The sequence below is a fragment of the Gracilinanus agilis genome, chromosome 4 (assembly GCF_016433145.1).
Source record: "Gracilinanus agilis isolate LMUSP501 chromosome 4, AgileGrace, whole genome shotgun sequence".
Lineage (NCBI taxonomy): Eukaryota > Metazoa > Chordata > Mammalia > Didelphimorphia > Didelphidae > Gracilinanus > Gracilinanus agilis.
Genome location: NC_058133.1, coordinates 96,433,957 through 96,460,499, shown reverse-complemented (window position 1 = coordinate 96,460,499; position 26,543 = coordinate 96,433,957). Strand labels below are relative to the sequence as shown.

Sequence of the window (26,543 nt, the reverse complement as noted above, 5' to 3'; positions counted from 1 at the left end):
CATTTGTCATTTTTTCAAATACTATTTAATAATAATTACTAAACTCCTTGGCCCTAGTTCTGACTAATGTATATCTATCATGAAAATTGATAATTATCTCATACATTTTAGAAATGGATATTCCTTTCTGTTTTTTGAAACCCTTACTTTCCATGTTAGAATCAATATTGTGTATTGGTTCTAAGGCAGAAGAGTGGTAAAGACTAGGCAATGGGGAATCAAGTGACTTGCCCAGGGTCACACAGATAGGAAGTGTCTGAGGTCAGATTTCAATCTAGGACCTCCCATCTCTAGGCCTGGCTCTCAATATACTAAGCTACCCAGTTGCCCCCTATTTATTTCTTAAAGTTGTTTTAAAGTTCGTAATGTTGACAAAACTGAAATAAAAATTTCCACTAAATACCATATTTATCAATGAATGATTAAAGAATTAATATAATTCAAGGGTTTATTCATTCATTTTTATTCATAGGTAAACTTGTTCTTTAATGAAAAAAGAGCTATTTTTATGTTATTTATTCTTGTTAATGTATTACTCCCCAGGCAGAATAAGTACCCAATTTATACTTAGTTTTCTTTACCTTTTTAAAAAAATATGATATGTAAGGGAAACAAGACAAAAACAGACTGAGAAAATTGTTGAAAGATGGTTGTCATGGCTATTCAGTAAGATGGATTGAAGGCACATAAGCTGCTTAGATATCATTTTCATTGTGAACAAATAACTATCACTTTCATTTTCCATCTATCCTTTCCTATTTATCTATTTTGGTAGATTTATGGCCAAGTCTAAATTTCCTAGATTAAGGAATTCCTAGGTATTCCTAGGTAGTTAAAATTTCAGGTCATCATTTTGTGGGGTATTTTGGTCCTGGCCCCTTTTTCCACAGGAGATTTATTTGGAATAACATTCTGTTTCCACAGTTTTAGCCATAAAATCCCTGCCACAGAACCTTGTTCCTGATTCAAGAGAAATATTTTTTTCTGGACTACTCCTGGTGAGCTTGGGCCCAAGGCTTTGGTAATACCCTCTCACCTTATATCAGAGTAAGAAATCCTGACTACCTTGAATTTTCATAAAAGGAAATTGATTCACAACAATAACATATGGTTAACCCAACTAATCATATACTTAGAAAAGATCCTCAAGGAGCTTTAACTTCAACTAATTATTCAAAAAATAACTCTTTAGTTTTTACATATTCTATTTTGAATCAGAAAAGACAGGAACATCCATTAGCCCATCTCTCCACACATGACTTCAACAGACTTCATGCTAAAGGAATGTTTGTACTTTCTAAACAAGTGACTCCCTCTAATGCTTTACCCCCTCAACTTGGTTTGTATGGAAAAAAGGCAATAGAAGTACTATTTCTCCACTGGGATTTTCATAATAGCAAATGATTTCAAAATTAATAGAACACTAGAGTAAAGGTTGAATTTGAAAGTGATAGAGCTGAGTATTAATTTCAGCATGCAGTCTGCTTCAAATTATAGCAAAAAAGAATTTGTTTGGAAATCTGTTAACTCTGTATAGCCAAATTCAGGTTGTTTAGGTAAAACGTCCTTTTATTTTGCTTACACATTCTAATTTTCTGTGCTGATACATCAAACTATACTCAGGATATGTATTATCATCTGCTTAATAGGAGGCCTGTCATGAGCCTGTTTTTTTTTAACCTCTTTTGCAAATTTACATATAAGAAAGGAACCATGTTTTACAAAATGAAAATTAATTTTCTTCTTTAGTCTTGTCATTTGACCTTTCTCAAACTAATGTATTAATAATTTGCTCTTAAATTCCAAATATCTTTACAAATAAAAAGTTAAAATATTGAATTTTTGAAATTTTATTTTGTTTCTATAGTACAGTTCTAAAATTTCCATTTTATTACCATTTTTTTTTGTTTGTTTTTTTTTAAACCCTTGTACTTCAGTGTATTGTCTCAGAGGTGGAAGATTGGTAAGGGTGGGCAATGGGGATCAAGTGACTTGCCCAGGGTCACACAGCTGGGAAGTGGCTGAGGCCGGGTTTGAACCTAGGACCTCCTGTCTCTAGGCCTGACTCTCACTCCACTGAGCTACCCAGCTGCCCCCTTTTTTTAACCATTTTTGTGAAATACTTGGCATTTTTATTTCATTTGTCCATATTGATCAACCTTTTAAAATGCACATTTTTGAATAACTGAAATCAAGGAAAATGAAATTCATCTCTAATATTACTTTCATGGTGATGATAATTTCTTTGACATTTGCAACAAATACAGAGTGCCTCAAAATGTTCATGAAAGTTTTAGCTAGTTTAAAATTGCCCTAAGATTTTTGAGAAACCCTTTATAATAGCAGGAATCCTAGATAGTTCTATTAGTACACCTTCTGTGAAACCATTAACTCCTATAAATTTAAGGATAATTGGATAGGAGCCAGATGAAGCAATTAAAACTTTTACGATAAGCAAGCTTTTAAACATGGATTCTAATATTATAATATTTTTAAAAGTTCATTTCTATCTCTTTATTTTACAAAAGCTTAGATGACTTGCTCAGGTGTGGAGTGACCTTTGCTGCCAACATGGTGGTTGTGGATAAAGAGAGTACTATGAGTGCTGAGGAAGACTACATGGCTGATGCCAAAACTATTGTTAATGTGCAAACTCTCTTTAGGTAAGTGTGAGAAAAATCCATCTTTTCCTCATACAGCTTGGAGGTCAAAAAAATATAAAAAACTTGTAGATCTGTATTTATGAATGGTAGATATAAGAAGTTGACTTTCTATTTTTTGGTTATATCTTCTAGAAAGAAAATAAAGTTACAGTCTTGTCCTGAAAATAGTTGTGCTCCATGAACCTGGGTAACACACACACACACACACACACACACACACACACACACACACACACGGTCAAGGTTATAATTCCTTTATTATTGGGAACAAATACATGGCATATCAAATGTCTTAATCCAGTTTTAAACTATATACACAATGCATACAACCATATGTATATATGTATCTATCTATATATACATGCATATATTTACATGTTAGTGCATATTCACATTTAATACACACATATATATATAATTTATTTCAAATATTCTGAAATTAAAATTAAAGTTAAGCAATTTGCATGGTGATCATTCTAGAAATCTAAATTTTCCTTCTCAGTTGTCCTTCAGTGATGGGTAATTTGAGACAAATTCCCTTCATAAGGGGGAAAGATAATCATTGTATCCTCTCATATTTGCTCATATACTTTCTTGAATATATAATGGGGTTCCATCATATTGAAAAAGACAATCAATCAATATTAGCTTAGGCATCACTTTAAAGAGTAAGAAATAACACAAAAATCCTTTGGCCTTAATTCTTTTTGGATGGTCACAATGTCAGGTATAAATGGATATGTATGTTAATTCATAGCATAAAACAGTTAATGACAGAGTAATCCTTGAAAGTAAAATCACAGATGTAACAAATATAACATATTCTGTGAAAATAAGAATCATTCAAGGATTGTGAAGTTATTTAAAATGGAGGTGATTTATAGTATAGTTTAATATCTGGTAATGCTAGGCCCCCTTCGTTCACATTTTTTTTCATTATTTCCCTTGATTTCTTGATCTTTTGTTATTTCAAATGAAATTTGTTATAGCTTTTTCTAATTCAGTGAAAAAGTTTTTGGTAGCTTGATAGTTATGGCACTAAATAGGTAAATTAATTTGGGTAGAATGCTCATTTTTATTATGTTAGCTTGTCCTATCCATGAGCAATCAATGTTTTTCCAATTGTTAAGATCTAGTTTTAATTGTTTGGAAAGTGTTTTGTAGTTGTTTTCATATAATTTCTATGTTTGTTTTGGTAGATAGATTCCTAAGTATTTTATATTGTCTAGTGTGATTTTGAATGGTGTTTTGCTTTCTACCTCTTGTTGCTGTGATGTGTTGGAAATATATAGAAATGCTGATGATTTATGTGCATTCATTTTGATTCCTGCAACTTTGCTAAAGTTGTTGATTATTTCTACAAGCTTCTTAGTTGGTTCTCTAGAATATTTTAAGTAGACCATCATATCATCTGCAAAGAGTGATAGCTTAGTCTCCTCATTGCCTATTTTGATACCTTCAATTTCTTTTTCTTCTCTAATTGCTAATACTAGCATTTCAAGTACAATGTTAAATAATAGAGGTGATAATGGGCATCCTTGTTTCACTCCTGATCTTATTGGGAAGGCTTCTAATTTATCCCCATTGCATGTGATGCTTGTTGATGGTTTTAGATATATACTGTTTATTATTTTTAGGAAAGGTCCTTCTATTCCTATACTTTCCAGTGTTTTCAATAGGAATGGATGTTGTATTTTGTCAAAGGCTTTTTCAGCATCTATTGAGATAATCATGTAATTTTTGTTTCTTAGATTGTTAATATGGTCAATTATGTGGATGGTTTTCCTAATGATGAACCATCCTTGCATTCCTGGTATAAATCCCACCTGATCATGGTGGATAACCCTCTTGATCACTTGCTGGAGTCTCTTAGCTAGTATTCTATTTAAGATTTTTGCATCTATGTTCATTAGGGAGATTGGTCTGTAGTTTTCTTTCTCGGTTTTTGATCTCCCTGGCTTTGGAATCAGTACCATATTTGTGTCATAAAAGGAATTTGGTAGGACTCCTTCTTTGCTTATCATATCAAATAATTCGTATAGTATTGGGATTAGTTGTCCTTTGAATGTTTGATAGAATTCACTGGTGAATCCATCAGGCCCTGGTGATTTTTTCTTAGGGAATTCTTTGATGGCTTGTTCAATTTCTTTTTCTGAAATGGGATAACTTAGGTATTCTATTTCTATTAATTTTTTTTATTAATTTCTCCCTTAATTTTTAGTATTTCTAATTTAGTTTTCATCTGGGGATTTTTAATTTGCTCAATTTCAAGTTTTTTAAGTTGCATGCCCAATTCATTAATCTCTGCCCTCCCTAATTTGTTAATATATGCATTCAAGGATATAAATTTCCCTCTGAGTTCTGCCTTGGCTGCATCCCACAGAGTTCGGTAGGATGTCTCATCATTGTCATTCTCTTCAATGAAATTGTTGATTGTTTCTATGATTTCTACTTTGACTAGCTAGGTTTGGAGAATCATATTATTTAATTTCCAATTAGTTTTTGATTTACCTTTCCAGATGACCTTACTAATTATTATTTTATTGCATTATGATCTGTGAAGGTTACATTTATTATTTCTGCTTTTTTGCATTTGTTTGCAATGTTTCTATGCCCTATTACATGGTCAATATTTGTGAATGTACCATGTGCAACTGAAAAGATGGTGTATTCCTTTTTGTCCCTATTTATTTTTCTCCACATATCTATTAAATCTAATTTTTCTAGGATTTCATTCACCTCTCTTACCTCTTTCTTATTTATTTTTTGGTTTGATTCATCTAGATCTGAAAGAGGAATATTTAGATCTCCCACTATTATGGTTTTACTATCTATTTCCTTCTTGAGCTCTGCCAGTTTCTCCTTTAGGAATTTGGATGCTATGCCATTTGGTGCATACATATTGAGCAATGTTATTTCCTCATTGTCTATACTGCCTTTTATCAGGATGTAATTACCTTCCCTATCTTTTTACATCATATTTATTTTTACTTTGGCTTTGTCAGAAATCATGATCACCACTCCTGCCTTCTTTTTCTCATTTGAAGACCAAAGGATTTTGCTTAAGCCATTTACCTTAAACCTGTGTATGTACACCCACCTCATATGTGTTTCTTATAGACAACATATGGTAGGATTTTGGTTTTTAATCCACTCTCCTATTTGCTTCCTTTTTGTGGGCAAGTTCATCCCATTCACATTCAGTGTTATAATTATCAGTTGTGTATTCCCCAACATTTTGGTATCCTCTCCTAATTCTACCCCTTCTTCTTATACTATTTCCTTTTAAACCAGTGGTTTGCTTTAAGCCAGTAACCCTTGTTCCTTCTCTTGATTTACTTCCCTTTCCACTCACTCTCTTATTATTCCCCTCTTTTTGTTTTTTAAAGGCCTAATGAATTCCCTCCCCCTTCTTCTCCCCTCCCTTTTTTGACCTCCCCATTCCCCAAGGGGACTTGGTTTATCCCTTCTGACTTTCTCAGTAGGGTTAGATAAGAGTTTTATATCCCAATGGATATAGCTACTCTTCCCTCTCAGGGTTAATTCCACTGATTGTGAGGTTTAAATATTACCTCTTAATGTTCTCTTCCTCTCCTTCTTATAATAGTGTTCATCCCCACCCCTTCCCATGCCCTCTTTGTGTGTAATAGAATATCCTTTTTTTCTTATTTTTCTTATTCATCCAAGTTTCTCTTGGTGTCCTCTACTATTTACCCCCCTCTTTCCCAACCCCATATCATCTTACACCATATAGTACTCCTACCTCTCCCTATGAATAATTCTTCTAATTATTATAATAATGAAAACTATAATAGTGATTAGAGTTCACTGCAAAGAATTACACATAACATTTCTCCACATAGGAATACAAATAATTAGATCTTATTGAAGCCCTTAAAGAGGCAAATTTAAAAAATAAGAGTTTTCTTTCTTTCCTCTCTGTTTCTTATTTACTATTTTATGTTTCTCTTGATTTTTGTGGCTGGATATCAAATTTTCCATTTAGTCCTGGTCTTTTCTGTGCAAATACTTGGAAATCTTTTATCTTGTTGAATGCCCATACTTTCCCCTGGAAGTATATAGTCAGTTTTAATGGGTAGTTGATCCTTGGTTGTAGAGCCAGTTCTCTTGCCTTTCTGAATATCATATTCCAAGCCTTGTGTTCTTTTATTGTGGAGGCTGCCAGATCCTGTGTGATGCTGATTGGTGCTTCTTGATATCTGTGTTGTCTCTTTCTGGCTTCTTGTAAACTTTTTTCTTTTACTTGAAAGCTCTTGAATTTGGCTATTATATTCCTGGTGGTTGTCTTTTCAGGGTCTAGTGTAGAGGCGATCTATGGATCCTTTCAATGTCTATATTGCCCTCCTGTTGTAGAACTTCAGGGCAATTTTGGTGAATAATTTCTTTTAGTATGGAGTCCAAATTTCTATTAATTTCTGCCTTTTCAGGAAGACCAATGATTCTCAGATTGTCTCTTCTAGACCTGTTTTCTTGGTCTGTCACTTTCTCATTGAGATATTTCATGTTTTCTTCTATTTTATCCATCTTTTGACTTTGTTTTATTTGGTCTTGCTGTCTTGAGAGATCACTGGCTTCTAATGGCTCAATTCTAGCCTTTAGAGACTGGTTTTCAGCCATAATCTTTTTGTTTTCCTTTTCAATCTTGTTGTTTCTGGTCTTCAATTTACTTGCCTCACTTTCCAATGGTGAAATTCTACCTTTTAAACTGTTATTTTCTTGCCTGATTTCCTTTTCAGCTATTTCCCATTTCTCTAGCCAAATTTTTTCCATCTTTCTCGTCATCTCAGATTTGAACTCTTCAAGAGCTTGTGACCAGTTTTCATTATTTCGGGAGGGTTTGGATGTGATTGCTTATTTGTTCTCCTCTTCTGTTTGCTCTTTTTTTCTGGATTTTCTCTGTGTATAATTTTTCGAGTGTTAAAGATTTCTTCTTGTTAATCTTTCTCTTCTGGGGTTCCTGATTCTGGCTTATGTTTACTTATTTTCTGAGTATCACATTTTAGGTGTTTGAGATAAATATGTTTTCTGTCTCATATGGGAAACATGATGGCAAAACTTTTCTTCGGAACCTCATTGACCTCAATCCTTTTTGAGAATTTTAGAGTTGAAAATTATTTTAGAAATAATCTAATTCAACTTCCTAATTGATGAAATCTTCTGCATACTATACCTGATATGTAGATATTGCTATTAATATTGCAGCTTGATATTGCCATTCATAAAGAACTGCCTAGTCACTGTTAAATATGAAACATTCCCCCTTAACTAATTACACAATATTAATCTGTAACAATCTCAGATAGCATAGTGATTGTTTTGAGAGTTGTATTAATTATTTCAGATCAATGGAATTCTTATATATACTAGCAGAATTTAGCATAGGAAGATGATGCTAGATATTTACTATCAGTAGATCATATGCCTTTAGGTATCTTTTTAATGGTAAAATAAGGGCATCTTTGAATTAAAAGGAACCTTTCAGGTCACCTTGTCCCCTGCTCACATAGTAATAAAGGTTTCTCAGTATAAATATACAATGGCTATGGAAAAATATTCTTTGTTTGGACTAGTCAACATGGAAAAGTATTAATAAGTATTTCTTACATGAATTATTTTATTATCTAAGGGGAATATTAATTTTAGATTACCTAAATGTTAAATGCTTCTTTCTTCATATAACTATCCATGTTCCTCTCAAGACAGACATTATGTCTCCTTTCTTTGAACAATCATAGCCTTTTGTACTTATCTTAGGCATTTTCACATTTATCTTGAATTATCCTTACATATAGTAGGGAATGTTGTAAAAAAGATTCATTAATTTGGTCAGATTTTGGGCTTCTCTTCAGCATTTAAGTTTCCATTGTAAGGTAGTCACTTGGAAAAAAGTTATTAAATTTTGTTATATAATTTTTCACTGAATTAGACTTTAGTAATCATGGAATTCAATTTTGTCATTTTATTAATGAAAAACAAAGACATGTATAAGTTAAATGACTTCAGAAAGTTAATGAATGGCAAAGATGGAACTAAAAGTCAGATTTTAATCTCTGATGAAGATGCTCTTTCTATTACATATACTATATTGCCTTAAAATTATATTCAAAGATATAAGAATGATTATTTCAAACTAAATCATTCATCCTGATAATTTTTCTCTACAAAAATTAACTGGGTAGAATTAATTTGGAGGGATGATTTCTAAGTAGTAAAACTTGCTTTCTGGTTCAGTGCTCCATAAAAGTAAATTATAGCTTTAACTGTAGAGGGGCAGTGATGTTGGGTAATTATGGCATTTCTATTTTTATCATTTTGAGAATTACAATTAGAAACTGATGCTTATTAATGAAATATAGTTTTTGACACTGTCTTTTCCTGAAGAATTTTAATGTCTTTTATAGAAGTATGAAAGCATTATAAGCACAAGAACAATATTAGTATTACCAGCATTTTGCATGGTTCCTTGAACACAATAGCTAATACATATTGAACTATTGAATTTCATTGTTTTATCCTCATATTCTCTAAGTGAAAAAGGCAAATTCCAGGCATTAGTCCCATACTCAATATTAGGAAACAAGGGAAAGTGGTACATACTAGCATTATTCATGCAAAAGCTTTTTTTTGTCTTAGTTTAGTAATTAAGGGTAAAATAGGGTTTCTGTCTGCATTATTCAAATTACTTTACTGCATTGGCAGAATCCTAATATTTTGGCAGCTAACTGATTAATATTATAAAAATAGATGACAAACTGTGATTCAGCTGAAATTCAATAGGATATAATTCAGTTAAATAATAAGTTCACCTCATAGATTCAAAAACAATTGAAATTTCATGGAATTTTAGAAATCATCTAATTCTACAAAATTTAATTAATCATACTGTTAAATGTTTGTTGAGACAAAAAGTTGATAGAAGGAAGCTCTTGGGAGCTAATGTTATATTATGCTAATAAAAATGAATTACTATAGTAAACAATGCTATTTCATAAGGGCATCAGAGAAATATAAGCAGAGTACTTTGTGAGCAATGAGATGGAAAACTTAATCATCCAATGGTGAGATCAGAAAAAAAAGTCTTCCTGGTATAGCAAGCCATTGGGTTAGCCTTTAACAGCTGAGTAGAAATATCAATAGAGACCTTTTCAAAAACCACTGGAATTTTTTGAATATAATGACATGTCAACAGTGTAAAGGAGTGATGGGCAAACTATTCCCTGCAGGCCAGATCTAGGTGATAATTTGCCCATCACTGCCTTAAGCAATTCCCTAATCACTATGCCCCCACATCCAGATGTAGTGATTAGGGAATTGCTTAAGGCAGTGATAGGCAAACTACAGCCTGGATTTGGCCCATCACTGGTGTAAAGTATTTGTACAGGGTTAAAGTATGTTATGTTAATGAAGTCAGGAAAACCTATTTGTTGGCATATTGAAAAATTATGTGAAAATAGATACTCTTGTGAAATTGTACCAGGAAGATTCATTGGGAATTAAGAAGGAATGAATGCCAAAAAACTTCACAAGTAGAATCAACATAACTTCATAATTAATTGGATATTAAGGGAAGGAAGAGTCAAAGATTAATAGCTTAATGTAGGAGTCTTACCATTGGCAGAACAGGAAAGAAGAATTTGGGTAGGAAATGAGAAAGATAAGTGTATTGAGTTTGAAGTAGAGGTAGGACTTCCAGTTGGAGTACTCTCTATATTGTTGAAAATGTAGAAATTCATTCAACTCAGGAAAGAGTTCAACACTGCAGCTATCAATTTATGAGGTGTATGCATGAAATGATATAGTTGAAGCTATTTAAATGAATGTGATTATCAAGAGAAGGAGTAAATTGAGAGAAGATAAGCATTGCTAAAGAACAAATCTTGCAGATAAATGGCACAGTGAATAAAATGCTTGGCCTGGAATCAGGAAGACTCATCTTCATGAGTTCAGATCTAACCTCAGACACTTACTTGTTGTGAAACCTTTGGAAATTTACTTAACCCTGTTTACCTCAGTTTTCTCATATCTAAAATGACTTGGAAGAATAAATGGCAAACCCCTCCAGTATTTTTGCAAGAAAACCTCAGATGGGGTCCTGAAGATTTGGACATAACTGAAAAGTAATGAATAGCAGAAACAACGAACTGTGAAGGGAAACTATAGGAATTGGGAAGATTAGTAGCAATGAAAAGAAAAGAAAAGAATAAGGCATTAGAGAAAATTGGGGAGAATGAGATTTCTTAGACAGCAAAGGAGAAGAAATTTTTAAGAAAGTGGAGTAATCAGCATTGCCGTATTACAAAGAAGTCAATAATGATGAAAAATGTCACTGGATTTGGGTGTCATTATTGATTTTTAAGAGAGCCATTTCAATATAGTGGTTAAATGACAGTCTAATAAGATTTGAAATGAGAAGGCTCCTAAGGGAATAAGGTTGACATAATCAATGGAAAAGAATGAAACTTTTGACACACATATAAACATATAAATACATTTACAGTTATATAGAATGAATTTACTTTGACATAGGAAAAGTAACCCCGACTCTCTAGTCCACTTTACCTTAAAAGATGTAATATTATTTATTACAAAATAGATGATTTTTCATAAGCCATCTATTTTGCATTGCTGATGTAAATATCATTATGATATTTTGAATCTGTTGCTAGGGAATTCCTCTTGATTTATTCCCATTTTTTCCTTCATATTTAATTGTTCTTTCCCCTGTTACTCCTTATCCTATCAAAACAATCCTGTTTAGTTCTCCCTAACAGAGGGAAACAACACTCAATCATCTCTTCCTCTTCCTTTGACACCACTCACACATGCATTCTCTTCCTGTATTTCTCTTCCCATCACTTCTGAATGTCTAAGTTATTTGTTTTGTAGCCTCTACTTTCTCATCACCCTATAACTCCAGTTCTTTGCAATCTAGATTATAACTTCACTCTTGTACTAAAACTTCTTCAAAATTTACCAATGAGAGTGAGAGTCAGGCCTAGAGACAGGAGGTCCTAGGTTCAAACTCGGCCTCAGCCACTTCCCAGCTGTGTGACCCTGGGCAGGTCACTTGACCCCCATTGCCCACCCTTACCAATCTTCCACCTATGAGACAATACACCGAAGTACAAGGGTTTAAAAAAAAAGTCAAAATTTACCAATGACCTTTTACTATGTAAATCTAGTGACATTTTCCCAGTTGCCCTCTTTCTTGACATCTATTCAACATTTAATGGTATGGCCACTCCCTTTCCTGTTATTCTAGTCATTACTCATTTCCATGATATTGTGTTCTGATTTCCCCAACTTTCTTAGCACTATTCCATGTTTCTTTGTTTCCTTCCTTGTTTCCTTGTATTTTCTCCCTCTAAAAATATTAGCATTCCTTAAAATTCTACCTTTGGTCCCCTCTTCTTTCCTCTCTATTCTTCCTCTCTTAGCCATCATATCTATTCCTAGGGCTTTGGCCAATATTTCTTTGTGGATGCCTCTCCAATTTTTGTGACTCTGAGATTAGCATTTTATTAAATATACTATTGTATTTCTCATAAAGTAGAAATTTGGAATAGGGATAATGTACTCTGAATTTTTTTTGGACTAAGATGTTTCTAATGATCTCTTTGAACTCAGCGATTAAATAACAGATTTTCAGTAGCTTAAAAAAGAATAACTATTTTTGGTAGGTTGCATTTGCTTTCCATGCCCAGAATTTCTAAAGCCATTTACCATGTTTTAGAAGAACTATATCTAGTGCCTTAAAATAGATTATTAAAAATACTTAGTACTGTGTGTATGTTTTCACAAAATTTCTTGCATTTAGAGTGGCACAAGCATATGTAATCAGAGAATAATGAACCAAAACAATAGTCCTCCAAACTTATTATAGAATACTTATAATTATTGCCAATAGTTAAATAATTTTGAGATAAAATAGAAACATGACTATTTTATTAGTTGGTAACTTCTTGGACAACAATTGAGTATTTTTTTAAACAATGGAAATATAAATATATTCAGGATACTCTACACGAATTAGGAAACAATAAGAAATGAGATGGGATAGGGAGGACACTAGAATTTTTAATTTTGTTTTCTAATGTTGAATTCTTTGTGTACTAATTTTTTTGACTGTTTAATAATATTTTTTTTAGAAAAGTTAACATGGTTACATGATTCATGCTCCCCTTTCACCCCTCCCCAACTCCCCCCCATAGTCGATGCACATTTCCACTGGTTTTAACATGTGTCATTGATCACGACCCACTTCCAAAATGTTGATAGTTGCATTGGTGTGGTAGCTTTGAGTTTACATCCCCAATCATGTCAGCCTCAACCCATGCGTTCAAGCAGTTGTCCTTCCTCTGTGTTTCCACTCCTGCAGTTCTTCCTCTGAATGTGGGCAGTGTTCTTTACCATAAGTCCCTCAGAATTGTCCTGGGTCATTGCATTGCTGCTGGTACAGAAGTCCATTACATTCGATTTTATCACAGTATATCAGTCTCTGTGTACAGTGTTCTTCTGGCTCTGCTCCTTTCTCTCTGCATCAATTCCTGGAGGTCTTTCCAGTTCACATGGAATTCCTCCAGTTTATTATTCTTTTGAGCGCAATAGTATTCCATCACCAGCATATACCACAATTTGTTCAGCCATTCCCCAATTGAAGAACATACCCTCCTTTTCCAGTTTTTTGCCGCCACAAAAAGCGCGGCTATAAATATTTTCGTACAATTCTGTTTATCTATGATCTCTTTGGTGTACAAACCCAACAATGGTATGGCTGGATCAAAGGGCAGGCATTCTTTTATAGCCCTTTGAGCATAGTTCCAAATTGCCAGCCAGAATGGTTGGATCAGTTCACAACTCCACCAGCAATGCATTAATGTCCCAATTTTTGCCAATGTTGTCCCAACATTCATTACTCTCCCCTTCTGTCATTTTAGCCAATCTACTAGGTGTGAGGTGATATCTCAGAGTTGTTTTGATTTGCATTTCTCTAATTATTAGAGATTTAGAACACTTTCTCATGTGCTTATTGATACTTTTGATTTCTTTATCTGAAAATAGCCTATTCAAGTCCCTTGCCCATTTATAGATTGGGGAATGGCTTGATTTTTTTTTTTACACAATTGCTTTAACTCCTTGTATATTTGAGTAATTAGACCCCTGTCAGAGTTTTTTGTTATAAAGATTTTTTCCCAATTTGTTGTTTCCCTTCTGATTTTGGCTGCATTGTTTTTGTTTGTACAAAAGCTTTTTAGTTTGATATAATCAAAATCATTTATTTTACATTTTGTAATTTTCTCTTACTCTTGCTTGATTTTAAAATCTGTCCTTTCCCAGAGATCTGACAAGTATACTATTCTATGTTCACTTAACTTATTTATAGTTTCCCTCTTTGATTTCAAAGAAGAAATGAGGGATACTGGTAAATATGTCATTAACCTTGTATGAACCAATTCTTCTTTAATATTTTCATCATATATGAAGTACTATGTTCAGAACTTTTATTACAGTTCACATAATATTATAGTTAACATAATATCCTATTTAACATCTTCTATTTTCTCCTTAATATTAGTGAGTTAGCCAATTGCTAAAGTTTAAATTTGATCTGATATATATGTATATATGTATATATACATTTATGTATACATATAGTAGATTTTGTTTTGATGCATTCTTCTTTATACATATTATGTAATTATACATGTAAAATACCATATCACCAAATGTATACTCCTTATGAATGTCTTTGCTTCAAAACCTTCCAGTTGCTCAGAAAAAAGCGTCAGTGAGGTCTAAGCTCATTTTTTGAATGTAAATTTTAATATAGTATTTTGAAACATTGCCTGCACACATTGCAACTTTTATTTACAACTAGCTAAAAATCATTCCTGACCTTTTCATTTGCAAACTCTTAATTCATCCTTGATGTCATTGAAGCAAAAGCCAGAGCACTTCAGACTCCTCCAAATCATAATTAATGCCTTTCTTGCAAGGAGAAATTAATGATGATAGGCAATACTAACATAATGAATTATTAAGCCAAATGCCTGTAGAAATAATTTTCAGTTTCAAATAGTCAATCTTTGCCCTCTAGACTCTGTTGGAAAAGTGTTTTCATAAATATATATTGGTAATTTCTTATGAGCTCCTAAACTTGTTCCCGCCTCATTCTAATTTAGCCTGTTTTTGTTGACTTTCTCTTAGCTCTTTGTCTTTGACTTTTCCCTTTTCCTACTTATTATAATAAGTCAATTTTCACATGTTATTGAATTTATCTCCAAATTATTTGTTTATTTGTTCCCATCAAGTAACTATTATTGCATGATTAAAAAAAAACCTGCCAGATTTCAAAGCAGACAGTATGAGTTAAAATGTGAGTTTTTGTTTATTTGTTTTTACATTCGTTGGAGTAAAAGAGGGAAAGAAAGTAGATTTTTATTCATTGAAAACATAATATCAATAAGTTCCAGTTTAGACAGTCAGTAGCTGTGTGATCTTTGATAAATCAAATACTCTCTTGGGTGTCAGTTTCTTCATCGATATAATCAGAGGAATGAACCATTTTAGCTTAGGCCCTAATCACCTCTCACCTGGAATATTGAAATAGTTTCTGATTTGTGTCATTGATTAAATTCTTACTACTAAAGTTCATCTTATCATGTTACTTTCCTACTCCAAAATTTAATTGGCTCCACAGTACCTCTGAGAAGAATTCTTTTGTTTAGCTTTTAAAGACCTTCACAATCTGGCTCCAACTTAATATCCCAACGTTATTGGACATTATTCACCCTGTTGAACTATCTGGTCCAACTAAAGCGAACTCCTCTCAGTTCCTCATTCATACTCTGCTACTGCTATATCCATCCTTCATAGATGCAATGCACTTATTTCTCCTATTCATCTCCTATAATCCTTGTCTTCAAGTCATAGCTTAAACCCTACCTCTTACATGAAGTCTTTCTCAATCCCTCCAAAGAGTAGTACCTTCTCTTCCAAACTCTCTTTAATTTAACTGTATTATATATATGTTTATTGTCTTCAAATTTATTTTGTATATTTTAATTCATATATTTGTGACTGTTCCCATTAGAAAGTAAACTCCTTGTCAATTGAGATTGTTTCATTTATTCTATTTATATCCTGAATCTCATTAAATTCCTGGTAAAATGAAAACTCTTAAGGAATGCTTGTTGATTGAGTAATTGATTAATGACTATATAAAATGACCTGTAAGGTTCCTTGAAGACTTTAGATCAGGAGTAGGCAACCTTTTTGGCCGTGAGAGCCATAATAGCCACATTTTTTAAAATGTAATTTCGTGAGAGCCGTACAGTGCTCACAGTGGGCGCTCCTGTAACAGTGCGCGCTCCTGTAACAGCACTTGAAAAAAATTGACTTTATGGCTCCTGCAGAAAGAGCCATATCTGGCCCTCAAAAGAGCCAGATATGGCTCAAGGGCCATACGTTGCCAACCCCTGCTTTAGATCTTTGATAAAGTGGAATTCCTATTGTTAGGAATCCTCAGTTTAGACATGTTAATTTACTTGTTCAAAGCAAAATGGTTAATATGGCATAGGTAATTATTTCAGTATCAAAAATCTTTAGATATTTGCTATTCATAAAAACCCAGAAATATTTTAAGGCTTATACTTAATTTAGCAATTCAAACCAAGAAATATTACATAATGAAGTGATATAATGAAAAATGGAATGATAATTGGGCATCACAGTCATTTTGAAATGGATATTTGTATCAAGATTTCACTAGATGGCAGCCTTTGCTAAAACTTATATTTCTTCAGATTAAAACAATTTCTTTGAAAAATAGTTCATTACTATGGAACATCAATTTCATGTAAATTGAAACTATCATAATTCATCCCTTTTCATGACTCAGTAAAACTATTTAACTAGTTTACACAATCAAATATTAACCTCTTTTTCTTTTAGCTGTCCTTTGCATTACATTAGTATTATACATTATATATGTATGTTGTCAACCATTTACTCTGAAGATTTGTGATTTTATCCAGACTTGTTCTGAATCTAATGGTGCAAAGTGCAATCCATCCAGGCCTTCTTACTTTGTGAGTATCATCAATCAATCTTCCTCTCAACGAGCACGTACCATTTGCCTCTCTCCTCCCTAGATCTCTGTAAAATTGTACATTAACCATGCTGGATATCTTACTAGATATCTTGACATTTTGTGAAAACCCATGGAGAACATATGTTATACATTTATTATTTTCTTGCTGATTACCTAGGTAAGTGATAGTGAACCTTTTAGAGACCTTAGAGACCAAGTGACCAAACTGCAACTCTCATGCAGCATGTGAGCCCTGCCCTTACCCTAGACAGGGAGGAAGCTTCCCATTGGGCTGTTGGGCAGAGGGTAAGTGATATGAGAAATGTCCTTAGGCATGAGTGGAAAGGGGGAAGGGAGCAAACCCCTCTGGCATACTCCAGCATGTGTGCCATAGGTTCACCAATACAGAATTGGGCCAATGAATGACATTCAAATAAACTCAAATAACGATATGTTGATAAGTGCAAGACAAAGAAATATTGTGGGTTTTGCTAAAGATAATCAGTCAAATAAATATTTATTGACTACCATATGCAAGACATTCTAAGCATTAGGAAAACAAAGAAAGGCAAACAGAAGAGTTTATTATGGGATAGTGATGCAACAAGTGATTATTTAAATAAAAAAATTTGATTGATTTTGGAAAGAAACACTGAAAACTGCAACAGATTACTGAAATTTGCAAACATTTTAAATTTGTCAATACCTATAAGAAAGGAATGATATGGCTACAATTATACACCACAATCTTGCTATTTTTTAAATAAACTGAAAAAACATTGGAATATAATTGAACATTCATTGCCTTGGGAATTTTGCATATTGCTGCATACAAGGAGGCCAGGGAGATAAATGAATCCTAAAGTTACACTTAATTACTATAAAGAATGCTTATATTTCTCTATGGAATAAAACAAGTAGTAGATTTTTCTCAGAGTTGCTTTTGAGAGAAACATGCATAGTTATAAACATTATTTGGAGAAACCTTTAGAAAGAAAGGATTCCAAAAGCTTTCAACATGGAGGAGAAGTCAGGTTCAAAACTTGCTATTTTCCTAAATCTTAGCTTTCTTTTCATATTTGTCCTGAAAAGTATCTGGGACCATTCCAGTTTCTCCTAGAAATAACTCTCACATGAATCCTGCCCCTTATGAAGATCCACAAAATGGTGTATCCACATTTTCTCCACTAAATAAAAATTATTTAGGATACACTTCTCCCAGCTTATGTATAGCAATATGCAAAATGTATCAATCAGTCAATTAAGTGACAGGTATGATGCTAAACTTTGGAGTTATAAAAAGAAACTAAAGACAAAAGTAGCTAAAGCTAAAGAGACCCTCGAGGAGTTTAGAAGCTCCAGGTAAGTTTGAAAGCCTGGATATACATATATTTCTAATACTAACTTCAAAATATCTTTGGAAATAAAATACATATATTGTACTAGAACCAGAATATCATCATATCCCTGGACATCCTATTAATGTGGGAAATTTTTTACTGTTATAAGAAATATTTATTTCCTCATTAATTTTTTATATGTGAAACTCAGGGTGTTTCCTAGAGATATGGCTGACTAGCACCTACCTCTTACTAATATTAACCTTATCTAATTAAAAACTGACTTATGTAATAATAATATTAAGTAAATTTTTTTCAGATCTTGAGATGAGAAAACAAAGGAGAGGAAAAAAGGAATATAGTATCTACAAATTTTTAATTAAACCCAGAAGAATTAATTAACTTATAGAAAGATTGATATGGTCCCAACCCTTTAGTTATATTTGTTACAAATCTTAGTTATTTATATATATTTCTCTCTCTCAATTAGCCAATTTTGAATTTTTAAAATTTATTGACTTTTATAAACTCCGTGTTTAAATTTATTATTTTGTTTTAGTAAGTCAGCATGACTCAGTTTATTTGATTTTAATGATATTAGAAGAAACCTAAGTTTATGATTCTATTTTACTAGACTATGCCATCTATCAAAAAATTATTTCTCTGCCATCCTGACATAATTTTTGTCTTTAAAACCTCATTAGAATCCTAATTTTTGTTAATTTTTAACTGTACCTGAGCTTAAACATAAGAAAACTTAGGTTTTAACCTAGATTTTTTATATTGTCATAATTATTCATCAGCAGGTACCTATCACATGATCTTCAAAAGGAAACTTTTCCCCCATAACAATGCTGATTCCTAAAAAAACTAAAAAACAACATTTAAAATTGGATGTTACCATAGTGAATGAATGACCTGTAGAATATGTGGAGTGTCAAACTCTTAAAATATAAGCACTAACCAAAAAGATCAAACATTTGCAATAGCTATTTTTGTGGTAGCAAATTATTGGAAACTTTTGGAAGATTCATTAATTGGGGAATGGCTGAAAAACTTATATATAGGAATATAATCAAATACTCTTGTGCCATAAGAGATGACAAACAGGAAAATCATAAAAATAATAAAATCTGGAAAGGCTTATATGAAGTGATGCAAAGTGAAGTGAGAACGAGGAGAATACTGTACACAGCAATGACAGTAACATATGATGATTAATTTAAATAGCTTCATTATCAGAAATGCATGGATCCAAGATAACTGCAACAAACTCATGAAAGAATAGATTACCCATATTGCCATGAAATAAATTGTTGGAATCTGAATGCAGATTGGAGCATACCATTTTTCACTTTATTTCCTTCATGAGTTTCATCTTATGTAAATGACATGATTTCTTTTACAACATGACAAAAATGGAATTATGTGTTGAATAATAGCTCATTAATACCTTCTATTTTATACTATCTAGAGGAGGCAGACAGAGAGAAAATGGATTTCAAAATTATATCTACATGTATCCTGGAAAAAATATAATAAAAATTATGTGTATATGTACATATACTCTTGTATATTTCTATCTCTATATGCATCTATATAGCTGTCTATGTATCTATCTATGTATCAATATCTAAATGTATACCAAACAGAAGTATACCAAAACTTTTGGAAATAAAATTAAATTGATATTAATAGCTGTCATTTTGGTCATCTTATCTGCTACTACATTTATCCTGAAGATGCCTTTAATAAGCCTAGAGAAGATCAACATTCTTAACACTTTAATTCAATTACTAAGACAATCATTTTCTCCATCTGTGCAACACTGTATACAAAATGTTAAACGTAAAGTAAAATTTGAATGATAGCAATATGTCTCAAGATTTTTTCTATTTGAATTTCATACAGTATATTAGATGAAAATGAGAAGAATATAGTTGATATTAATATCACGCACATGGTTTATGAAGCATTTTATTTCATAACCTTGTGAGATAAGCAGCACAGGTATTAAGCAGATGAGGAAACCAAAAAGCATGGAAAATAATTGGCTTGATTGAAGTTACACAGTTAGTAAATGACAGAGAAAAATATGTACTCAAACTATCTGACTCTAAATCCAAAGTTCTTTCCCCTAAACTAAAACTACCACAATAGATATTTACCTTATACTTTCACAGAGAAATTGAATCAACTCTATGCCCTATCCCATTTTCATTTGCCTAAACATACTTCTTATGTGAATCCTTCTCCTCCTCCATTCAAAATTACTTTTTCTAAATACAAATAAATTATTTTTTTTGGTTTATTTAGCAACATCCTGTAGCAACAATATCATTACATTGCAGTATAATTATTTATTAGTCTTATTCTCCTTACAGTATTGTGTTTCTTGATGGCAAAAACCATATTTTATTTGTTTTTTCATCTTCTTGAATACTAATATATTATCTTATGCAACAGATTCAGTAACATTCTTTCTAATATTATCTGTTTACTACATTATTCATGCCATTTCTTCCTTCCTTCCTTCTTCCCTCCCTCCCTCCCTCAATTCTTTCTTTCTTTCTTTCTTTCTTTCTTTCTTTCTTTCTTTCTTTCTTTCTTTCTTTCTTTCTTTCTTTCTTTCTTTCTCTCTCTCTTCCTTCTTTTCTTCCTTTCTTCCTTCCTTCCTTCCTTCCTTCCTTCCTTCCTTCCTTCCTTCCTTCCTTCCTTCCTTCCTTCCTTTCTTCCTTCCTTCCTTATATTCTAAGAATTTCTTTACCTATTGGAATCTCTTCTAGAAATGAAAGACATGAAAGAAATACAAATCATTTCAAGGCATTATTTTTCAACTACAGTACAAACTAATTCAACATTTGTTTGGGACTGAGTGTGCTAGACAAGGAGACAATGAATGGATAAATTTAGATTCTTGAACTGTAGACCTTCAGTAGCTCCACATTATTGAGAAGATAAAATACAAAATTCTTGATTCCCTTAATATTTTTTATAATTTGAATCCAATCTATCTTTCCAGATTTATTTCAAGATACTCTCCTTCATGCGCTCTAACTATATTACATTATAAACATAATTACTCTCATCCAAATTCCTCTTATTCTTATCTGTCTAATGTTTTTGTTCGTATCTTTTCTTTTGCTTGGAACAAATTTCTAAGGCCATTTTTAGAGCCACATGCTCTAAAAACTCTCCTGATCTTCCCACTTAAAACAAATCTCTTTCACTTCTTAGCCCTTATCATATTCTAACTTTACTTATTTTTGTTCATCTTATTTTCTTATTTAAGTCATAAATTTCTTGAGCAGACAATTTTTTCTTGTATTTCTTACATTGTTCCTTTTATATATCAAAAATAATAATTATTGAATTGAATTGAATAACTGAATGAATACACATTTGGGGTTGTTATGGTTAATTGAGAATTGACTGTGACAATTTGTGATAGAGTAAATGTATTTACTCTGTAATTCCTCAAGAGAATTCTTAGATAAATGTATTGGAAGCTGCCAGATGGCTTGAGGTCTGGCATTTGGTACTTACATTTCCTAGATGGAGATATTCTGGGCTAAGCTTCAACTGATAATTTTTTCCCTCAGGCCTTTTCCTACTCTGGTGTGGTGAAACTCTTCAGCAAATTAATTTGATGTAGCTACATTTTTTTTGTTAGGTACTTTCCTGCTACTTCCTCCTAGAATTCTTGAATAAGTGATAGAAAAAAGATCAAAGGGGAAAACCATATAATTTTTCTTTATCAACACCAAACAATATGGTGTTTTAGGGAATCCCATAAGTGCCTTTTAATGGAACCACTGATAATTTTGGACAAAACAAATTAACATTCATTACTGCACTACTTTTAGTATAGATAAATACTCTCTTAAGTCATTTTTCAAAACAATTAGAAACTACTGAAGACTAATAATTCACAGATTATTAGAACTAGGATGGCTTTTAGAAATAATCTAGTTTAACTCTCTCATTTTGTAGATTAATAACCTGAGGCTCACGGAGGTGAGGTACCTTCTACAAGGTCATATACATAAGGAGTAGTAGAGCTGAGATTAGAACACAGGTGTCCTTATTTCATATCTAGTATTCTTTGAGAAGGATGTTGACTAGCTAAAGGAGAGATTGAAACAATGGATGTGGGGAAGATGACCACATATTTATCAGTCCATTTACAGAAATTAAAGTTGAATATGATTCAATTAGCAGATTTGTAGAAATGAAGGTCTGGATTATTATTTTTAGTGGCTTAGCTGTAAGTCTCTGGGTTTAACATTGCACTTAGCAAAAAGTGTTGTATAGGTTTTTTTGGACCAGTAAGTTGTAATTTCACTGGCTTTTCCAGTGAGGAAGTCCCACATCCAATGCAGTTTGGTACCTATTCTGTAATTTACAGTTTAAAAGAGTTCTTTAGAGAAGTGTCAAAATCTCATCACATTGGTGAAAAGTGACAGGTAAAATTCCTTAGTTCAGCCAGAACCAGTTTAAAATATAATTGGAAGCAGTGAGAAAGAGGAACATATTGCAAGAGAAGAAAAGGAGAAATAGAAGGAAGTAAATTATCTCACACTCACACAAAGAGGTACATGAATCAGTACACTGGAACAAAAGATAAGGGGTGGCAGGTAATGCTTGAACCTTACTCTTATTGGAATTACCTCAAGTGGAAGTAACAGCCACTCCCCAGGGAAGTATAGAAACCTGTCTTTCTCCATGAGGAAGTAATACAGGATGGGGAATAAAAGAAGGGTGGAATGGATGAAAGGGTGGGTGAATTGGAGAAGGCAGTGGTCTGAAGCAAAACATTTGTGAAGAGGGAAAGGTTGAAAGGATAAAGATAAAAAGGGGAATATAGGATGGAAGGAAATACACAATTTGTATTTATATCTATGAGAGTGAATGGAATGAACACACCCATAAAATAGAAGAAGATTACAGAGTGGATTAAAAACCAGAATCCCACAATATGCAATCCACAAGAAACATTTAATGTAGGAAGACACACAGAATAAAAGTAAGAGGCTGGAGCAGAGATTGTACTTTAGATAAAGTTTTAAAAAGAAGCAAGATTAGCAATAATACACTTAGACATAACTAACATAAAAATTAATCTAGTTAAAAGAGATAAGGAAGGAAATTACATCTTAGTGAAAAGAACCATAAGCAATGAAGCAATTTCGGTACTAATTATATGGGCATCAAATGATGTATCATACAAATTCCTAAAGAAGTTACATGAGTTATAGGGAAAACAGACAGGAAAAGTTTACTAGTGGGGAAACTCAACATATGAAGTAGGTAAACCTTACAAACAAAATAAAGCAAAACAAAAAAAAATGAGAAAGAAGTTAAGGAGGTAAATAAAAGTTTAGAAGTTTGATATGATAGAATTCCAGAGAAAATAGAATGGAAATAGAAAGGAATATACTTTTTTTAAACAAATAGCTTAAGTATTTTTTTGGTTTGTAACTAAGCTCCTTAACACTATATAATGAAAATGTACAAAGGATAACAATGTAGTTTTTTGGTTAGATTTAAGTCAAAAACATTCAATAGGCAATCTGCAAATGTGACTATTCTAAAAGGTGCCATCTGATCAAGAACAATTGTCTCTGAATATTATCCACCCAGAAGGCATTGGCATACATTTGAACTAAACTTAGAATTTTTCAAAATAAGCCCTAATTTAAAATTCTAGCCTATCTTTAAATGAATAACATTTAACTTTCAAGAAAAAATAATAAGAAAACAAAGCATTGCTGTGGAATATAGTTCTTGAAAAATCACATTAAAAAAATACACTGAACTTCCACCTCCTCAAAACAGTTATTTTCTGTCCTTTGACCTTGGAAATTCAAAGGAGAACAGCATGTTATCAGCTCAGAACAAGGATTGCACCCAGTCAAAAAGAATCCAAGCAGCCAAGCATGGAACCCTGTTGGAAGAATTTGCAAAAACCTGAATGTGCGATCTGAAGTTCTGTTTCTAGTTTAATGACCCAAGATGAATGTATTGTTACTAACTATAAAAATACAATGCTGGATGGAGCAGAGCCACCCTCATTCACTTGTGTGACATTGAAACAAGCAAAACCTACTGCTCTTTTCTTCTCAGAGGTCAAAAGTATTGGTGGAGTTCCTGGTTGTGTAAATGAGCTGCTGTAAGCTTCAGACTCCATGTGTGTATTTTAAAACTTGCAGTCAAGGTTTTTCTAGCATTGCTAGGCTGAGTCCATAGGTCAAATGAACCTTTCTCCAGCTTGTACTAATTCCATGCTGTATATATAAAATCTACAACTACAAAAACCTTTCTGTCATCATAATCACATCTATTGTCCAACCTAAATTGTAATTAATATTCTGTGCCTGAAAATAGTCCCTGTATTTAACAATAATAACCATACACACAACAACCCACGGTTATAACTTCTATGGTCACCAAAACATTATTGATCCTTGTAGACCAAAAATTTTTTTCTAACCAAAATTGTTGTGCATCAAATTTACTGTCAGGATCCCCAAGATCAGAAAATTTGCACAGTACAAATAACTTTAAAAAACACACACAAGTGCATACATTCATACACACACTAACATACATACACATACTTTCTTATTCTCACTCTTACACACACACACACACACACACATCTTATAGAACTGGGCGTGGGGACATGATCCATCTGCTTAGTTGCCAATGAAGGCTTACATTGCTAAACTGCTACTTGATATAATTTGTGTTTGGGAAATATTTTGTGGTTGGGCACAGCTGTTTATTGGCTGAGCAAAAAAGCATGGTATAGTAGAAAGAGCTCTGGATTTAAAATAGATAACCTGCATTTAGATCTTGTAGTTATGGGAAAATAACTTTATTCATCTGAGCCTCATTTTTCTCATCTGTTAAATAGTTATAAAAATGACTTATACTATCTATCTCAACTCAAATTTGTTATGAAGAAAGTTTTTTTTTTTTCGTAAATCATGCCATCAATATGAACTATTATTCTGGAGTAGTAGTTGTATTTGTAAAGGCTTTAGGGATTAAAGTATTCTTGTGTATCGTATGACATTCTCACTACACTTTTGCTTTCATTTTTATTATTAATGAGTATCCTTAAAGAAGTTAGAATTTCATAATAGCCTTAAGTATCAATGGGTGCTCTACAGTCTTCCTTTTATTGGTATATCCTGAATGGCAAGGATATTAGGTCTTCTATTGGGGATCTGGGGTATACTAGTCGAAATCCTCACTTAAGTGAAAGAACCTGACCCATGATTAGGGTTTGTTACTTAAATTCATTTCTAGACAAAGCTTTATTTATGTGTGACTATGTTTAAGGTCCACCCAGGTGTCATGTACTTCTTAGAGATGTTTCAGGGGATTTATATACTCGGTATATCCTTAGGCTCAGAAAATTAATTGAAAAAGGGGAAAACTGGAATGTCTGCCAGCTACTATAGTGGAGAATTTTTAATTCAGTCTCAGTGGCATTTCTTCTTCATCTCTCAAAGGTATTTTCTCTGGACAAAACACCATGTTCTTTGGCTATTTGCATAAGCCTTTGGAACTTGATATCCAGTCCATCTTAAAAAATAATAATATTAAAATCAAATCAGTTGGGAATCTCAATTATACACTTTCCTTTAAAAATTTGGTGTCTCTTTTGCATTAAATTGTTCTTGATGATCATTGCCTTATGAATGGTAACATTTCCGGTCTCATCCTTGCCAACTAATAATAAGCTAACTAAGGTGAATGGATACCTTCTTTCCCTCAGAGTTTTAGGTAGAGCAGAACACAATATTCAAAATATCTTTTTAGTGGGCTTTGATCCTATTCTACCATTGAATAGGAATAGTCAAAATTGGAAAATAATAGCTTAATGTAAATGAATAGAATTTAAACAATTTTTTAGTATCTTATATATATTAAATGTGGAGTATGTATCTGGGTAACAAATATTTCTGAATTTAAAGAAAATTAACACTGTAGATATTTTAAAAATATCATTATTTCCTATTTGCTATTACAATTACTATCACAAAACCCTTAATGAATGGATGACTTTACTTAAGTTAATTGAAGGAACAGGACATTTGAAATGAAAATGTAGGGGTTAAGTTGCAAATGATTATAGATTTATAGATAGAAGATACTTAGAGATCACCATTCCCACTTAAGTATGTTATGACATACTTATTTGACATATAAAATTACATTCTGCCTAAGAAAGAGAGGGAAAAGACATAAAAAATCCAAGCTAATAACCCTATTATATGCAAATTATGTCAATCAGTATATTCATCCTAAAAATTTCCATTTTAATACTTTTCTTCAAGAGAAATGTAACTCACAACTACTAAAAATCATCTTAAAACTTCTTGAATTAGCCATACAAGTTTCTCTTATACAGTT

General features: G+C 32.4%; 1 protein-coding gene across 1 annotated transcript in view; it reads left to right on the top strand.

The window, feature by feature from the left end:
• Positions 1 to 26,543, top strand: part of KCNT2 (potassium sodium-activated channel subfamily T member 2) — a 549,106-nt gene that overhangs the window by 440,575 nt on the left and 81,988 nt on the right. Inside the window, exon 21 of the mRNA XM_044674907.1 lies at positions 2,529 to 2,663. Within this exon, the coding sequence (XP_044530842.1) occupies positions 2,529 to 2,663 (135 nt within the window). The remainder of the gene's footprint in view (positions 1 to 2,528; positions 2,664 to 26,543) is intronic.